The sequence below is a fragment of the Chelmon rostratus genome, chromosome 13, assembly GCF_017976325.1.
Source record: "Chelmon rostratus isolate fCheRos1 chromosome 13, fCheRos1.pri, whole genome shotgun sequence".
Taxonomy (NCBI): Eukaryota; Metazoa; Chordata; class Actinopteri; order Chaetodontiformes; family Chaetodontidae; genus Chelmon; species Chelmon rostratus.
The window spans coordinates 21,178,128-21,193,548 of NC_055670.1; the positions used below are offsets into that span (position 1 = coordinate 21,178,128).

General features: G+C 39.8%; 1 protein-coding gene across 1 annotated transcript in view; it reads left to right on the top strand.

Moving 5' to 3' along the window:
• The window catches only part of dnah7 (dynein, axonemal, heavy chain 7), a 71,861-nt gene that overhangs the window by 11,901 nt on the left and 44,539 nt on the right, over positions 1–15,421 (top strand). The window contains exons 20-30 of the mRNA XM_041950039.1: positions 4,856–5,049; positions 7,488–7,686; positions 8,740–8,880; positions 9,954–10,166; positions 10,265–10,374; positions 10,892–11,060; positions 11,820–11,922; positions 12,766–12,893; positions 13,178–13,390; positions 14,004–14,102; positions 14,475–14,723. Coding sequence (XP_041805973.1) covers positions 4,856–5,049; positions 7,488–7,686; positions 8,740–8,880; positions 9,954–10,166; positions 10,265–10,374; positions 10,892–11,060; positions 11,820–11,922; positions 12,766–12,893; positions 13,178–13,390; positions 14,004–14,102; positions 14,475–14,723 — 1,818 coding nt within the window. The remainder of the gene's footprint in view (positions 1–4,855; positions 5,050–7,487; positions 7,687–8,739; positions 8,881–9,953; positions 10,167–10,264; positions 10,375–10,891; positions 11,061–11,819; positions 11,923–12,765; positions 12,894–13,177; positions 13,391–14,003; positions 14,103–14,474; positions 14,724–15,421) is intronic.

The following is a 15,421-nucleotide window of genomic DNA, read 5'->3' on the forward strand; positions in this document are numbered from 1 at the left end:
CAGTGGCACACAGAGTGTCAGCCAATTAAATCTTGGTCAACCAGGAACACATTCAACCATCCAATTAATGCACTGAGCTTACAGAGCCATTTCCTACAGAATGGTTGCTGTGTTTGTATCATATCTTTTAACTGGAGTAATAATGATCCTCTAACTACACCACACATTTCTGTAATGTAAAAAACAACCAATAGTTGTGAATCGTGACATACCGCAAGCTTGATCAGAAACTTTATTGGTCATGTCAGCAGAAAGCTGCTTTTAATGTTCAGCAGCAGAAAATAAGGTAATACTGTCTCTTTTTTCTGATGACATAACACAGTCAGGAGTCCTGTGGCTTGAACCACAAATATGAAATACGCAGCTCAGGTCTGGTATTTCCCAGGAAGAGTGCTCATTAAAATATAAGGTTGTCTACTATAATGAGAAGAAATTCAACATACAGCTTCGACTTGTATAATAGTATTAGTCTAACCAGGTTGGATGAAACAAACACAAACACAGAAACATGTACAATGGTGAGAGTGACAGCAGAGGGTGAGAACGACATACAGAGGAAAACAAGGGGCACACTAGAACACAGTTGAAACCGAAAGGGGTGTTTAGACTGAGATAGGGAGGGAAAGACAGGGCATACAGTGGAGGGAAAAGGATAGGGAGCAAGAAACAACAGAACGAGGACAGAAAGTCAGTGTTGCACCAGCATCCTCAAAGAGTTTCCAAAGGGTAATTGGCGTCCTCAGTAGACCTGAAATGAGACACATCAATTTCAGGCAGTGTCCTCCAGAAAGCCCAGCCTGACTGCACCATCAAATAGAAATTATGGATTTTGTCTGGAAGGGGCAGGGCTATACTGAGCCACAAAGAAAATGAGGTCACCATGGGACAGGGAGCCTACACACACAGATGTGCATGCATATTGTCTTAGCTAGTGTGAGCTGTATACACACTGTTATGGAGCATGTTGGCACAAATGTTTGTATGGTACTTTTTATACTTGCATTTGCGCTTACTTTTCTTAAGTTCGCTGAAGTTGTGAAGTGCTGCACTATGTGGATGCTGGGAAACCATTGTCATACATTATGCTAATGTTAAGAAAAGAAAAAACAGAAAAACTAATCATGGAGAATATATTGTATTATTTAATGGATGATTGCACAACATTTCAACAAATATTTATTTACCATAATTTGATAAAAGTAATTTAAGATGGAAGTATCAGACATTTAAGATACTGGTACTGAGGTCCCCTGTCAAACCTTGAACCTTTTGTTAAGTATATGATGGAGAAACGCACTAAGAACAGTTTTATAGTACATGTACTTTAGTTAATATTGATGTGCATCTATGTGATTAAACAAAGCAAAAAATTCTACTGCTGAGGATTTGTATTTTGTTAAACTGGCGAGCTTCCACACAGCTGCTTACCTTAATGGGCTTAGACAGTCAGGAAGGATTTTTCATTGTTACCTGCTGTGTGAATTTAATCAGAAAATAAATATGCTATTTGATGTTGGAATTTTCTTCCTTAGTGAGGTAATTATGTAGTTTCAGGGCACTGAAGAGTGTCAGTTATCCAAATGAACAGGCAGGTACCTGCTTTACTACTTGCTACTGCCAACTGTTTCAGAACAGTAACACTGATCACAAGTAAAGTAAAACCAGTGTGTGTGTGTGTGTGTGTGTGGGTGTGTGTGTGTGTGTGTGTGTGTGTGTGTGTGTGTGTGTTTGTGTGTGTGTGTGTGTGTGTGTGTGTGTTGTTAACATGAAAATCTAATCCCTGTCTGTTTACTGCTCCTAATTATCAGTCATGACAATTGAGACCTAAAAGTTTCCACCAATATGAGACTGTATTAATACATATTTGGAACACTACTGAAACAGTCACTTGTAGTTGTAAATATAGTAATATGCTTGAAGTGTTCTGAATTTGCAGAAAAAAAATCACAAGGTATGATCCCAAATGGGAATAGTGGCCATTTCAAATCTAGTTGCTCCCCAGGACATTTGAACACTGATAGTTATTTGTCTAAATGATTTTAGCAACAAAGCAAAATTATCAAAATATTTTCAACCAGTAATGGACAATGCTTAATACTTCAAATTAAGAAGGCAAAATTATGACTTGCACTCTCTGCCTTCTTCTGTAATGTGCACTGTACCATGTAGGCCAGCCAGAATGAACACCCCTCGGCGTAGCCTCATACTGCATCGACATCTTGACAAAGAAAATACCCCTTCATCTCATCCATAGCATTGATCAGCAGTGCATGAAATTGGGATCATCTCAACTCCATACTACCACAGTGTGAGCAAAAAGGCAGGCTACAGTGCAGCTCTCCAAGCCACAAATCACATCAAGGTTTTTGCCTGGGCTGTTTTCATCAGATCAACCACTGGGAGCTGCTCAAGATCCACTGATCTCCCAGTGCCTTCCAGCCTCCACAATTTAACTTCTTTTCCCTCCCCTTTTCCTTATGCGCTACCTGCTTTAATATCTCATTTATCTACTATTGCATGCACGATTGCAGATGAAAACAGGGCCAAATCTATTTAAAAGACTTGTTTCTATGAACCTGCTTTCTTTCAACTTTGCAACCCACCACACCCTTGCCCCCTCTAATGAGCTGAGGAAGGAGGAAACATTATTGAGCGTCTGAGCTGATGGAGAAGATGACTGACATGCTGTTTACTAATAAACTGATGGATTCACCCAATAATAACACAATTATTGTCAGTAAAAGAATAACTCACTTAATATCACACTCACGCTCATGCAGATATAATTATCTGCATGATGTGCATAGAAGACATTTTTTTAATCCTGTATGTGTGATGTGTGTCACATTAGAACAAAGAGCAATACCGTCTTTAGGTTCTGGTTCTTTTTGGCCCAACAGATTGCAGACTTGCTATATCAGCTCATTGAAGCCATCTGTTTGGTGCATAAAAAACACATTATCACACATAATACATGCATTAGAACATTGTTATCCCTTCACTGTGCTCATGAATAGCTTCCCGCTGGCAGACTGAATATAAAAATAGCCCTCTTATTACATCGCCCTCTTAGAGAATGGCCCAAAATCACGAGTCTGATGAAGTCTATGAAAAGCCAGAATCGCAGTTCATCAATCAGACACCCTCAGCCAGTATAATTGTATAGCCCATTGAAATACAGTCAAAGCTTGATTGTTTGATTTAGCTTTAAAATGAGTGTCCGTCGCTGTAGTCTTTTCTACAAACTATTGCCCCATAAAAAAAAATCATCTAAATGACTTTAATCTCTGTTTATTACTTGTATTATATAGTGACCCCATATGAGGAAAAGTCACTTTGCCATAAATCAACAGCCTACTTCCACATCATACAACATCAATACCAAATCATGAGAGATCAAAAATAATAATTATCACATTCTAGATACTCTTTGTGGTTGTGGTTTCTAACAGACCTTGAAGAGATCTTTCAGTGGCTGTGCCTCCATTTAATGGACTGTTGCCCTTCTTTGACACAAAACAGAAGCTGTGCCAAGTCAAAGCGAATGCAATAATGTACATCCTCCTCCTTTGCTGCTTTTCTAGCACTATTGATTGTAGATTTTCCAGATAATCTTTTACTGTAGAACTGTTTGTATTACACACACTGCCCAACATGAATAGTTGCTGTATACGTTTTCTTTCTTTTTCTTCAGAATTGTAATAACATCATTGCGTATGTGGCAACATCATATTTATCAAGACATATATGACATGTAGATAGTTTCATGTTTCAGTGCTTGGACATCCAGTTGTCTATAGTTACAAAGCAAAAACAGGGTCATAGCTAATTTATGACATCCAACAAAGATGAAAGCACACCATCCTTTTTGTAGGCTAGCTATTCAGCTATATTAGCAGCTTATTACAATTTATATTTTTTCCATTTGCAAAAGGTAGAAACCATTTTGACATGTGTTGCATCATTTAGAAGAGTAGTGTTATTTCTTGCAGGGTGAAGTGGTCTATAAATGAAAAGTTTATAGGCAGATGGTTTAAAATACTATAGAGCAACAAAACAAAGATAGCTCTCTGTTTTCAACATCTCTACCTTTTATGTCTGTTAAGAGTTGTCAGCCATAAAAGGCAGAGATAGCATGTTCTTATGTTGCTCCATGTTTTTCACTTTAGCTCCCTGCTAGCTCTGCATTCTCCTCCTTCGTGCCTTTTATTTCATTCCATTCAGAAGATGATATCAGGCTGTATGCTTCGTTTCAGCATCAACAACGTTTTCATATGAGCAGGTTCAGGCATTCACTCGTCCAACCTTGAAGATTAGATAGAGTTTTTATTTAGGCACTTCCTGGGGGTGACAGTTCCAGAGGATATTGAATTAGTGTACAGATGGGATGATATTAAAGCTGAAATATTTCATAGGTGCTAGACAGGCCTCAGGTGAAATCTCTATTAATGTCCCATCATAGATTTTTTTGGGCACTGTGTGACAAGTGGGCCTCACGGTGGAACATAGAGTGGATGTTGCTATAGTGTTACCTTCAAGGCAGCAGTGACAACACTACACTGCTGGATAAACATGAACACAAGACGCCACGTTCCTGTCATATGTTTTCTTAATGAACTACTACAGTATATTGCCAGTACTTAGAATTTTCCTTATTTGTAGAATTTTAAGTTAGGGTGGGATTCTGTGCAACACATACTCTGTAGGCTGTTTTACAGATGATCATGTCATTTAACAGGGGAGTAAATGTGATAAAATTTTGCTTTCTTGCAGAAAGAGCAGACTTGAGTATTCTGTTAGAAAAGGCTTTACAGTACTTAACCAATTAAATGCTATTCTCTCCTGTCTGTGTCAGGACAAGCACGTGTTGGCAGTGATAGCCATTGACAAGATGCTAGAGAGGCTAAAAAAGTCCAATGAGCTTCTGGAGATGATCCTCAAAGGTCTTAATAACTACCTGGAGAAGAAGAGGCTCTATTTTCCACGGTTCTTTTTCCTGTCAAATGAGGAGCTGCTGGAAATCCTCTCTGAGACCAAGGACCTGACAAGGTAAACAGCTTTGACACGTTGGCATAATTGTGCAAACAATCATAAGGATATTTCTATTATATTAGTCATTATCCCTGATTACAATTAACAGCATTGGTGCATGTCAAGTCAAGTCAAATTTATTTATAGACATAGGAGCAACACATGCACATCAGGAGGATTGAAACGCTATTCGATAAAATTACGTTTTGAAGGCGGATACTGTTCCAGAGTCTTGGGGCTGCAACAGCAAAGGTGTGGTCACCCATGAGCTTAAGTTTAGATTGTGGGACAGCCAGGAGCCCCAAGTCAGCTGACCAGAGGAACCTGGAGGTAGAATGAAGGCTTAGGAGGTCTGCAATATAGGGGATTTATAAACAAATAAGAGAACCATAAAATCAATTCTGAATCATACTGGCATCCAGTGGAGAGAGGCCAGAATAGGGGTCATATGGTCTCTCCTTTGGGCACCTTGCTGGTGCGTTCTTGACCAGTTGCAGGAAGGACAGGGACTACTGACTAATCCCAGTATACAAGGAGTTGCAGTAGTTCAAACAGGAGGATATAAATGTGTGAATTACTTTCTCAAGATCTCTGAAAGAGAGAAACAGCTTGGTTTTGGCAATAGTACAAAACTGGAAAAATTGGCTTTTAATGCATTAATTTGCTTGCCAAACTTAAAAGCAGAATCAAATATGATACCAAGGTTTTTGACAAGGGCTTTGACATGGGTGGACAGGTTGCCAAGGACTGTTGGTTATTAGCTTAATGGAGTCAGGAGGACTTTCTTTCATTCAGCTGTAGGACGTTTTTTGCCATCCAACAGTTTATGTCCTCAAGACAGTTCATGAGACTGTCCAGATTAGACTCGTTGTTTTGTTTCAGGGGGAGATAAGGCTGTGTGTCGTCAGCATAACAGTGGAAGGTAATGTTGTATGTATTGTATGTTTCATTGAATGATTTGGCCAAGGGGATGCATGTACATAGGGAAAAGACTAGGACCTAGTCTGTACAGCAAGAGGGCTTGCTTTTGTCTCAGAGATTTCTATAAAACGAACTCCTAATTTTTTCGACTTGTCTCATCTGTTGGAGGTACTCTGACAAACTAATAAATTCAGTCCTTAGATGTTACAGATAAATAATAGGTCTCTAATTAAATGTATGTGTGAAAATGCAAACAGTAAAAATGTAAATGAAATGTAAAAAAGACTTGTGATTTAATGGAGTAAACCACACTTGAATATAATTGTGAGACCATTAAAATTCATTTGTGACCTTGTAATTAGTAGTTTACCAAAATAATCTTGACTCAAGGTCCATTCACTAGATTTTTTTTTGCTTCTTATGGGTTGTAAACTACTGTTTTTTATAATGTACTGATGAAATATGACTAGGGCAACCATCACATCTGAGCACAGATTGCCAGTGGTGTAGTTATCTCATTAAACCTTGTTTAGTTTGACCACTTAAAAACCTGTCCGTTAGTTTTCAGGTGGAAATGCAGTCATGCTCAAGGGCAATTGTCCTATAACACGGGACCTGATCTAAGAAAAGGAGGTGTGGGATCAGAAACAGTAAAAATGTGTTGTAGCTTTGAGACAAAGTCTGCAGTCTTTTTTCATTTTTTATGATTTCACAGGAGGGGGACAGACATTCAGACTGTGTGCATCGTTATTCCTTTATATAATAAATACACATTTTAACATTATCTGCAAAAAGCAGCATGAATACTGAGTGATGCGAACTAATAAACCACCCTAACTGTATGGGTTACCTATACCCATTAAAAGTCCCTATGTGTGGAGTTTTTATGTGATTGTAATCTTTCAAATTATGATGTCTGCTTTATTTGTAGACAGTTGAGACAATCCTGGTGATGACTGGTGCATGTACTTTCAAGCCATTCACCCATCTTTTCCTGGGTGTGATCTGGAGGGAGAAGGGAGAGGGAATATATGTGTGTTTTGTACAAACTGTTATAACTAAAATCAGAAGTTTCTCAGATTCTACACATCGGAGCCTTAAGTACATAAAAACATAGAAATATGTCTAGGTAATATTGATCCTGACAATACTGACAATTTACTTCTTGTCTTGCTGGTTGCGCAGTCAAAGCAGCAAATGAACAGCTCAACAGCAACATCTGTAGTCATCTGTCACTGTCTACACTGGATTCATTCATGTGCAGTTCTGCTGTGCACTCAGGCATTTTGAGAAAGATTGCAATCAAGCACACAATCACGTACTTGTGTGCATAAAGTGTGAGTAAAGCTTGGGCAACGAGCGAAAATATTGAAAATAACTTAATTGGTTTAAATGGAAATAGATATGTGTCCACATGATTTAACTTACAGTACATTGTTTAGGGCCACTGTTGGATATACTTCACTCATTAGATCAGATATACTCTAGACATTAGACAATACCTAAGTGATTATATTTTCTTGTCTCTATTCCAGGGTGCAGCCCCATCTGAAGAAGTGCTTTGAAGGCATTGCTAGTGTGGTGTTCACTGATGTGCTGGACATCACCCACATGAAAAGCAGTGAGGGTGAAGTAGTGCAGCTGCTGGATATCATTTCTACCTCCAAAGCCAGGGGCCAGGTGGAGAAGTGGCTTCTGGAACTAGAGAATGGCATGATTGCCTCCCTCCATAAGGTGCTGTTGTCAGGAAATTATGGATTTAAGGGGGAACTAAGGGGTTGAACCCAAATGCAGACACAAGGGGGCGCAGATATAAATTAACTTATTTAACACAAGGAAAACCAAAACTCGGGAAACTATGAATAAACACACACTAGGGTAAAGGGCTTACACAGAGAACGAAGACAACACAGGGAAACACTGATCAAACACAACACACAAACACAAAATTCAACGGGGCATGGCTAAAGACAAAGACAGCACTAGAGACTTGCTAACAAAACACATGGCATGACTAAGACAATGCTTGAAACACACACACATGAAACCTGGCATGACTAAGACAAGACTAGAAACAAACTAACAGGGACTGTGGCAAGGTTAGGGAACATGGACTACACAAGAACACGGAGGACAAACACTTAACATGAAACTTGGTACAGACGAACCAAAGACAATGGACAAACACTTACTGAAGGCATGGGCAAAGGCAAGGGATTCACAGACAATTAAGGTGACGCAAACAGCAAGGTAATGCAGACAACGATGCGACAAAGACTGGGGGAAAGACACAGACTTATATACACAAGGAGGGACAACTAATGACACACAGGTGAAAACGACTAGACAATCACAAGGGCGGGAAAACACAGGAAGTAAAGCACACAAAGAAACATAACTTGAGCCTTCAAAATAAAACAGGATGTGACAAAAACCAGACAAAGACAACACACAAGGGGAATCTTCAACAAAAAACAGGTGTGCACCGCACGGGCCATGACAGAACAAAGAAAAACCAACATATATCAGACGTGGCAAGCACAGATCATGACAGTTGTGTGTATTGTTATTCTTTACTAGATGTTTTAGCTACATTTATATATGGGAATAAATACATTTTTTTTTTTTTTTGCGATGTTGAAGTACAATTTTAACACACTTGACTCAGTTTTTGACACCATAATTGAACCTGCACATTCAAGGCATCTCCCCATATGCTTTCTAATATCTTCCATGATACACATAGTAGTGAGTTAAAGCCTCTGTTCCTGTTGTGGTCCATTGTAGGTAATTGGGGAGGCAATCGAGGCATACCCCAAAGAGCTGAGGATTGACTGGGTGCGTGCTTGGCCAGGCCAGACGGTGCTGTGTGTCTCACAGGTCTACTGGACGAAAAATATTCATGAAGCCATTAATTCAGGACAGAAGGTGCTTATGGTATTTGTTTACATGCATTATGTACAGCATTCTGAATTACAGTTAACATACTGTATCTAGTGTTGGGCTAAGATCCTTTTTCATAGTATAAGGCAATTAAAATTGTTGCTGGGGATTTTTCATACAGAGGGCTCTCATGTAAAGTGTTGCCATTACATTGAAGTCACAGGGCTGAGCATCTGTTTTTCTTAAATAGATAAGTCCCGGACTATGTTAAAAACCCAGAATGTTGTTTAACAACACTTAGTGCTGTTTGGAACGTCTTTCAAGAATCCTAACCATCTGGATAGAAAAAATAGCCCGTCCATACTGAAACAAATCATGTACAGTATGCTCTGAAGTTCCATGTTGTCTGTATCAAAGCTGTAACCATGGCAACGTATGCTGTGAAGGAGCTCATGTCAGACAGAGCGCAAGAAGCAGCTAAAATATTTTTAGAGGTTGTCAAGTTGAGGTCAACAAAGTCTGATCAGTCTTGGGTAAACTATGTGACAAACAGCGTACCTTTCAATAAGTACAGTGATGACTTAGCTAGTGGCACTGTCTACAAGCTGTCATTTAATCCAAAACGGTTCAGCTTTAAACACGGAAACTGAAATGGATATGGGAACAACTGGGCTGAATTAGGATTATAAACTGTATTCAAGCTGTCACATCAAATGAAGAGCACCTATATCTCATAAGATGACAAATCTTATTTAGCTGATGTAGCCAGCAGAGGCCTGCTGCCATAACCAGTTGCGGTATAATGCTGTTTTATAAAGGTGGACTGCACAACCCTTTGTATCGCAGGTTTTATGTACATATTGTATTTTTTTTCCTTTTTTTAAATGTCCTTTAAGACACAAGTTTGTACATTTTACCTCATAAGGTGAAGATTGTGCCCAGCCAGTAATAGCACCCAGAAAAGAAGGAAAAGTGTGGTGCTTTTCTCATAGATGTTTTGACAATGATGGACTTTCTTGCAGCGATCAAACTTCTGACCTTCATAGATGGGGTCCCTTTTTTTCTTGCTAAGCTCCAGCATGCTCTGCCTTCTATTTAATCATACTTCTCTCCCTCAGGCCTTGGATGCCTACCTGGAGCAGAACAATAGACAAATTGACGACATTGTGGCACTTGTACGTGGCAAGCTATCCAAGCAGAACCGGGTGACCCTCGGAGCTCTTGTTGTTCTGGATGTCCATGCCAGGGATGTGCTCGCTACACTGGTTCAAAAGGGAATAAGTGACGAGAATGACTTTGAGTGGCTCAGCCAACTGCGCTACTACTGGGTGGTATGTGAAAGGGGCAGGGGAAGTGTTAGAGGGTTCATGTCAACTGGTGATACATACCCAGTGATTGACTTCTGAACTCTGTATCACACCCTGTGTAGGAGAATCACCTTCAGACCAAGATGATCAATGCTGGATTGCCTTATGGTTATGAATACCTCGGCAACACTCCACGCCTGGTCATTACCCCACTCACTGACCGCTGCTACCGGTAAAAGCTGCTACACAAGCACCCCAGTTCCCTGTCTTTTTCTAAGGTTTATTTGCTGGTGATGCTTACAGCAATGTACAATGACACTTAAATGACAAGTATACAGTGTGCTTCATCTTGCAGAAACTTTGGTTATGGCTTCAAAAATCTTATGTGGTCAGCGTTTAGAGTTTGTTTTGAAACCCTTAACAACAGTCACCGCCTCAATTCTCTAATACATTATTTGCCAAATCCCTGTATTGCAATGCAAAACATACTTACAGTATGTGTAAGTATTAGATTGCAATGTGTGCACTCAAAAGCTGCCACCTTCCACTATACAGCTTTCCTGCATAAAGACTCTCAGTCACTTCAGTATCCTACTAAATGCTTTGTCAGTGGGCCGGAGTGGACCTATTTCGACAGATTTCTGTCGATGAAAATATATAGCGCACTGAGGATACACATAATGACATGAATTACTGACAGGCCATAAAGTATTACATGAGCTTTCTCCAATCTGTTTCTCCTACTTCAGCACTTTGTTTGGTGCCCTCCACCTCCATTTGGGAGGCGCCCCTGAGGGCCCAGCTGGCACTGGCAAAACAGAGACAACCAAAGACTTGGCCAAAGCTGTGGCCAAGCAGTGTGTGGTCTTCAACTGCTCTGATGGACTGGACTACATTGCTCTGGGCAAGTTCTTCAAAGTGAGTACAGTTTGTACTATTAATTAGAATTGCTAGAATTTTCTTACCCCTTGCAACCCAAGCTTTAGCTCTCACACACATCAATCATCAATTAAAACTGAACACTAGGAAACCTCTTTCCTACACACTAGTGAAACCAAGCATGTAGAAAAACTGTTTACATCTGATTTACTTCTGATAGTGAATCCAAAGTAAATACTGTATTTCCTGATGCTGTTGCCTTCTTTTTGATGGAAGTGCTCTAGGACAGATAGTTACACCTTAGGATATACTACTAGCATAACTATCAACACTTAAGAGAGTCACATCATAAGAGGGAGACACAGAGGTTACATTTCCCTCCCATTCTTATTTCTTCCTGTCACAGAATGGCATACAAACACTGATGTCATTGTCTGCACACCACTACAATCTATCCTTACAGATATACTGCAGTGTGGTAATGAATCTGTGTTTGCCGACCATTATGCACATAAAGTATAATGGCATAGAAATAAAAATGAAATGTGAAATATATGCAGTCAGTTACACATGTACATTCGTCCTGTCACAATATTGTATTGCAGGTGTAAGAAGAACTGTCGAATATTAATATGTCATTATGTGTGTGTCTTGAATGTGGGAAGCCACAAGAGCCACACTAAATGACTGCAAAAAATACCAGTTTCTTTTTACACTGAAATTGTGTAGACCCTACTGAAATGTGTGTATGCATGTGCCAATGTGTGTGTGTGTGTGCGTGTGTGTGTGTGTGACCAGGGCCTTTTGTCCTGCGGAGCTTGGGCCTGCTTTGATGAGTTTAACCGCATTGACTTGGAGGTACTGTCTGTGGTGGCTCAACAGATTCTCACCATACAGAGAGGTTTGTGCTGTTTTTTTGACTTTCTGTCTTTTTTCCCCCCCTTTGATCTTTGCATAAGCCAGCAGTATATCAGAAAATAGTTTGGCATATTCTCATCAGTAAAAAAGCAGGTTTTTGACTACAAAGAGATGCAACACAGAGCTAAGGCAGTTTGTGTAGGCTGGCCAGCAGAACTTCAAGCATAACTTTGTTCAACGCTGCGCAGCAGTGTGTCCTATGTGTTCTACAGGCATCGAGTGACTTGCCATAACATGCAAGAGCCAAAGGGGTATACAGATTTTTCTTAGCTCAAAACTAAAGTTTGAAAATGCTAATAGGTTTCTGTTACTTAACTTCTGCTACAGCTAAACTATTTTTCACATTTGTTTTTAGTTTTTCCAAGTTTATCCAAATGGTGTTGTGATTTGTACATAATGCCTTTTCAAGCAAATTTGTGACTTTGGGCTAAATAAAATTGACCTAACATCACTTGTCTGACCTAAGCTGTAGGTTGTGACAAAAGTGAAAGCTTCTAAGCCTGTGGCCCATTAACATAACTGTTAAGGTGTGCATTTGTATTTGTATGTACAATGAGGTATGCACAGGCCCATGACATGTCTCTGATAGGCACGTGCATTTGTCATCTACTGATGCGGCGCACAGTTGTGCAGGACATGGTGTCTACAGATATGTCCCTCAGGCTGTGCTCATTACCCGAAAGTGTCAGGGCAGTGCCCTGAATCAGCAGTGGGAATGAAGACTGGAGCTTTAAATGGTGTAATCTACCCTTCTTTTCAACTGTCTTCATCAGAGTCAAGAGTACAAATTAATACATACTGTATCGTACTGCATCTGTGTGTTCAGGAATCGCTGCGCATACTGAGATACTGATGTTTGAAGGGACAGAGCTAAAACTGGACCCCTCCTGTGCTGTGTTCATTACTATGAATCCTGGCTACGCTGGACGTTCTGAGCTACCAGATAACCTCAAAGTACTGTATCAGTTTCTCAACTATTCCTTCTATTTTAAATGTCCAAACATGGATTTCTGGAACACAACGTTTGAGGCATTTTCACATACAGTTGGAAGATCAGCATTCTGTGTTTCTTAGCTAAAAGTAGTTAGAAATATAGGTGTGTTTTATGCCTCTCCCAAAATGCTACCTATGTAAAAACTTTTAAAATACAACTAAAAGAGCATAAAAAATACAGACCTTCGCTTTAAAATGTTTTGAAATACTTGTTTCCATTCAGCAAAAGTGTCTCTTTACACCAGGCTCTGTTCAGGACTGTGGCTATGATGGTACCGGACTATGCAATGATTGCAGAGATTGTGCTCTACTCGTGCGGCTTTGTGACTGCACGGCCCCTGTCTGTGAAAATTGTGGCAACTTATCGACTCTGTTCAGAGCAGCTCTCCTCACAGCATCATTATGACTATGGAATGAGGGCTGTCAAGTCTGTGCTGACTGCTGCTGGAAACCTTAAGGTATCTTAATGCAGATTCATTTTAATGTGGTGTAATTGAATTTTCTGTTCATTTGCGTGATTTTTTTTCCTCAAAACAGTCCTGGTGTCAGCTTTTTAATGCGTCATACTGTTATTGTGACATTTTTAGAGATTTTAATGACATTTTCTTTCCAGTAAAACATGTTTCCATAAAGTAGAACAATCTTTGCCTAGCTGAGAGGCAACTGTTTCTCAACTCTTGCCTTGTCTGTGTTGATGAAAGTAGTGCTGAGCAAGTTAAAAGGTAAATATGAACATGCTGTAGCTGACTGTAATGTCTTGCCTCATCCTCATAATGGACTTGGTAACATTTTAATGCAAAACACGCAAGTTTATTTTGAGTAGGGTGGGGTTACATGTTACACACAAAGAAGGGTGTCTTCTTTTTGTGTATTTCTTGCCAGAGTTACTTCCTTTCACTTTTTACAACTGATGATGGTGTTTAGATGAACACCGAAACACCTTGTTGATTCTTTCTTTTTAATAATCTAGTGGTTTAAATATAACTTTTTTGATATTTCTGTCATTATAACTCCTATTTAATCATCTCCTTTTCTCCTCATCTTCCTTGGGGCGGTTTGGTTGCACAACAGCTCGCTTTTCCAGAGGAGAATGAAGACACCCTGTTGCTGAGATCCATTATTGATGTCAATCTGCCCAAGTTCCTGGCCCATGATCTAAAGCTATTTGAGGTGCTACAGAGTGCAGCTTCTCCTGTCTTGATTAATGGAGCGATACACATCATGTGATGTCAGCCCATGTTAATTCCAGTTGGTTCCTTTGGACCCATGATGCACAATGACAGTTTAAGTCTGTTTGAGTCAGAACAGTTCACTGGATTATGTGTCTGTGCATGAGTGAAAGGTTATTTTCTCTGAGTTTCTGAATATGTATGTGTCCATCATTTGTCTGACTATCTCAAGGTGAGCGTGTGTGTGCATGTAAGTACGCTTGTGTGTTTCCATTGTATGTTGTGTTTAAAAATGTGTTTAAGTACGTGTGTTCAACTCAACCCTAAGATTCCTCCCTCACTGTTCCCCAACTACTTTGCCTTTCACTCTCAGGGTATCACCTCTGACCTCTTCCCGGGGGTCAAGCTTCCAAAACGGGACTATCGCATCCTGCTTGAAGCCATCAGGGAAAACTGCCAGCGCATGAACCTGCAAGTCACCGATTTCTTCGCTGAGAAAATCCTGCAGATCTTTGAGATGATGATAGTGAGGCATGGTTTCATGCTGGTGGGTGAGCCCTTTGGAGGCAAGACCAGCGCCTATCGTGTCCTGGCAGCAGCCCTTAATGACATCTGTAAAAAGGTATGATGTCCTGTTTAAATCTAACTAGTAGACTGTAGTGGAAGGTGGATGCTCTGCTCTCCATATGTTGACAAGAATAATTAAGGAATACAAGCTGGTATGCTAACTGTGGTTTTTGGCAAAATTATGAAAGAATTGTAAAAAGAATGAAAAGAATGGAAACAGAAGTGGAGAAAAGTGGCATGTTAGGTTGCAAGCTGTATCCTATATTTAATGATTCCTTATGTAGCACTAAATCCTGATCAATAGCTACTGTAAACTACTTTGTTTTCTCTATTGTATTCCCAGAGTTGTCCTTGAGGTCCAACTTATTAATTATGGTCCTGTCACGAATTAACCTTGAAAGCCCAATTTCCAGATTGTTAACCATGCATCTTTTAAATTGTGTTTTAGTACAGATTTTCTTGGGCTTTCTTGAGTCCTTGGGACATGAACTTGTTCAGTCAGTAAAAAAAAAAATCATATATACCTTCATGTCAAGTAAAAATATGTGTTACACTCAATATCCAAGGCTTATCTGAGCTACATGTTTGTCTCAAGTAAACACATCCATCCAATTTGTCAGAGCTGTAGTCTTTGTTTAGTAGTTATCGATCTCACAGAGAAGAGCAGGACTGGCTTGTTGTATTTACATGGCTGAGAAGGCTGAGAGGCATCCCACCAAGGAGACAGATGAAGGCCTGCTGATGGAACGCCTG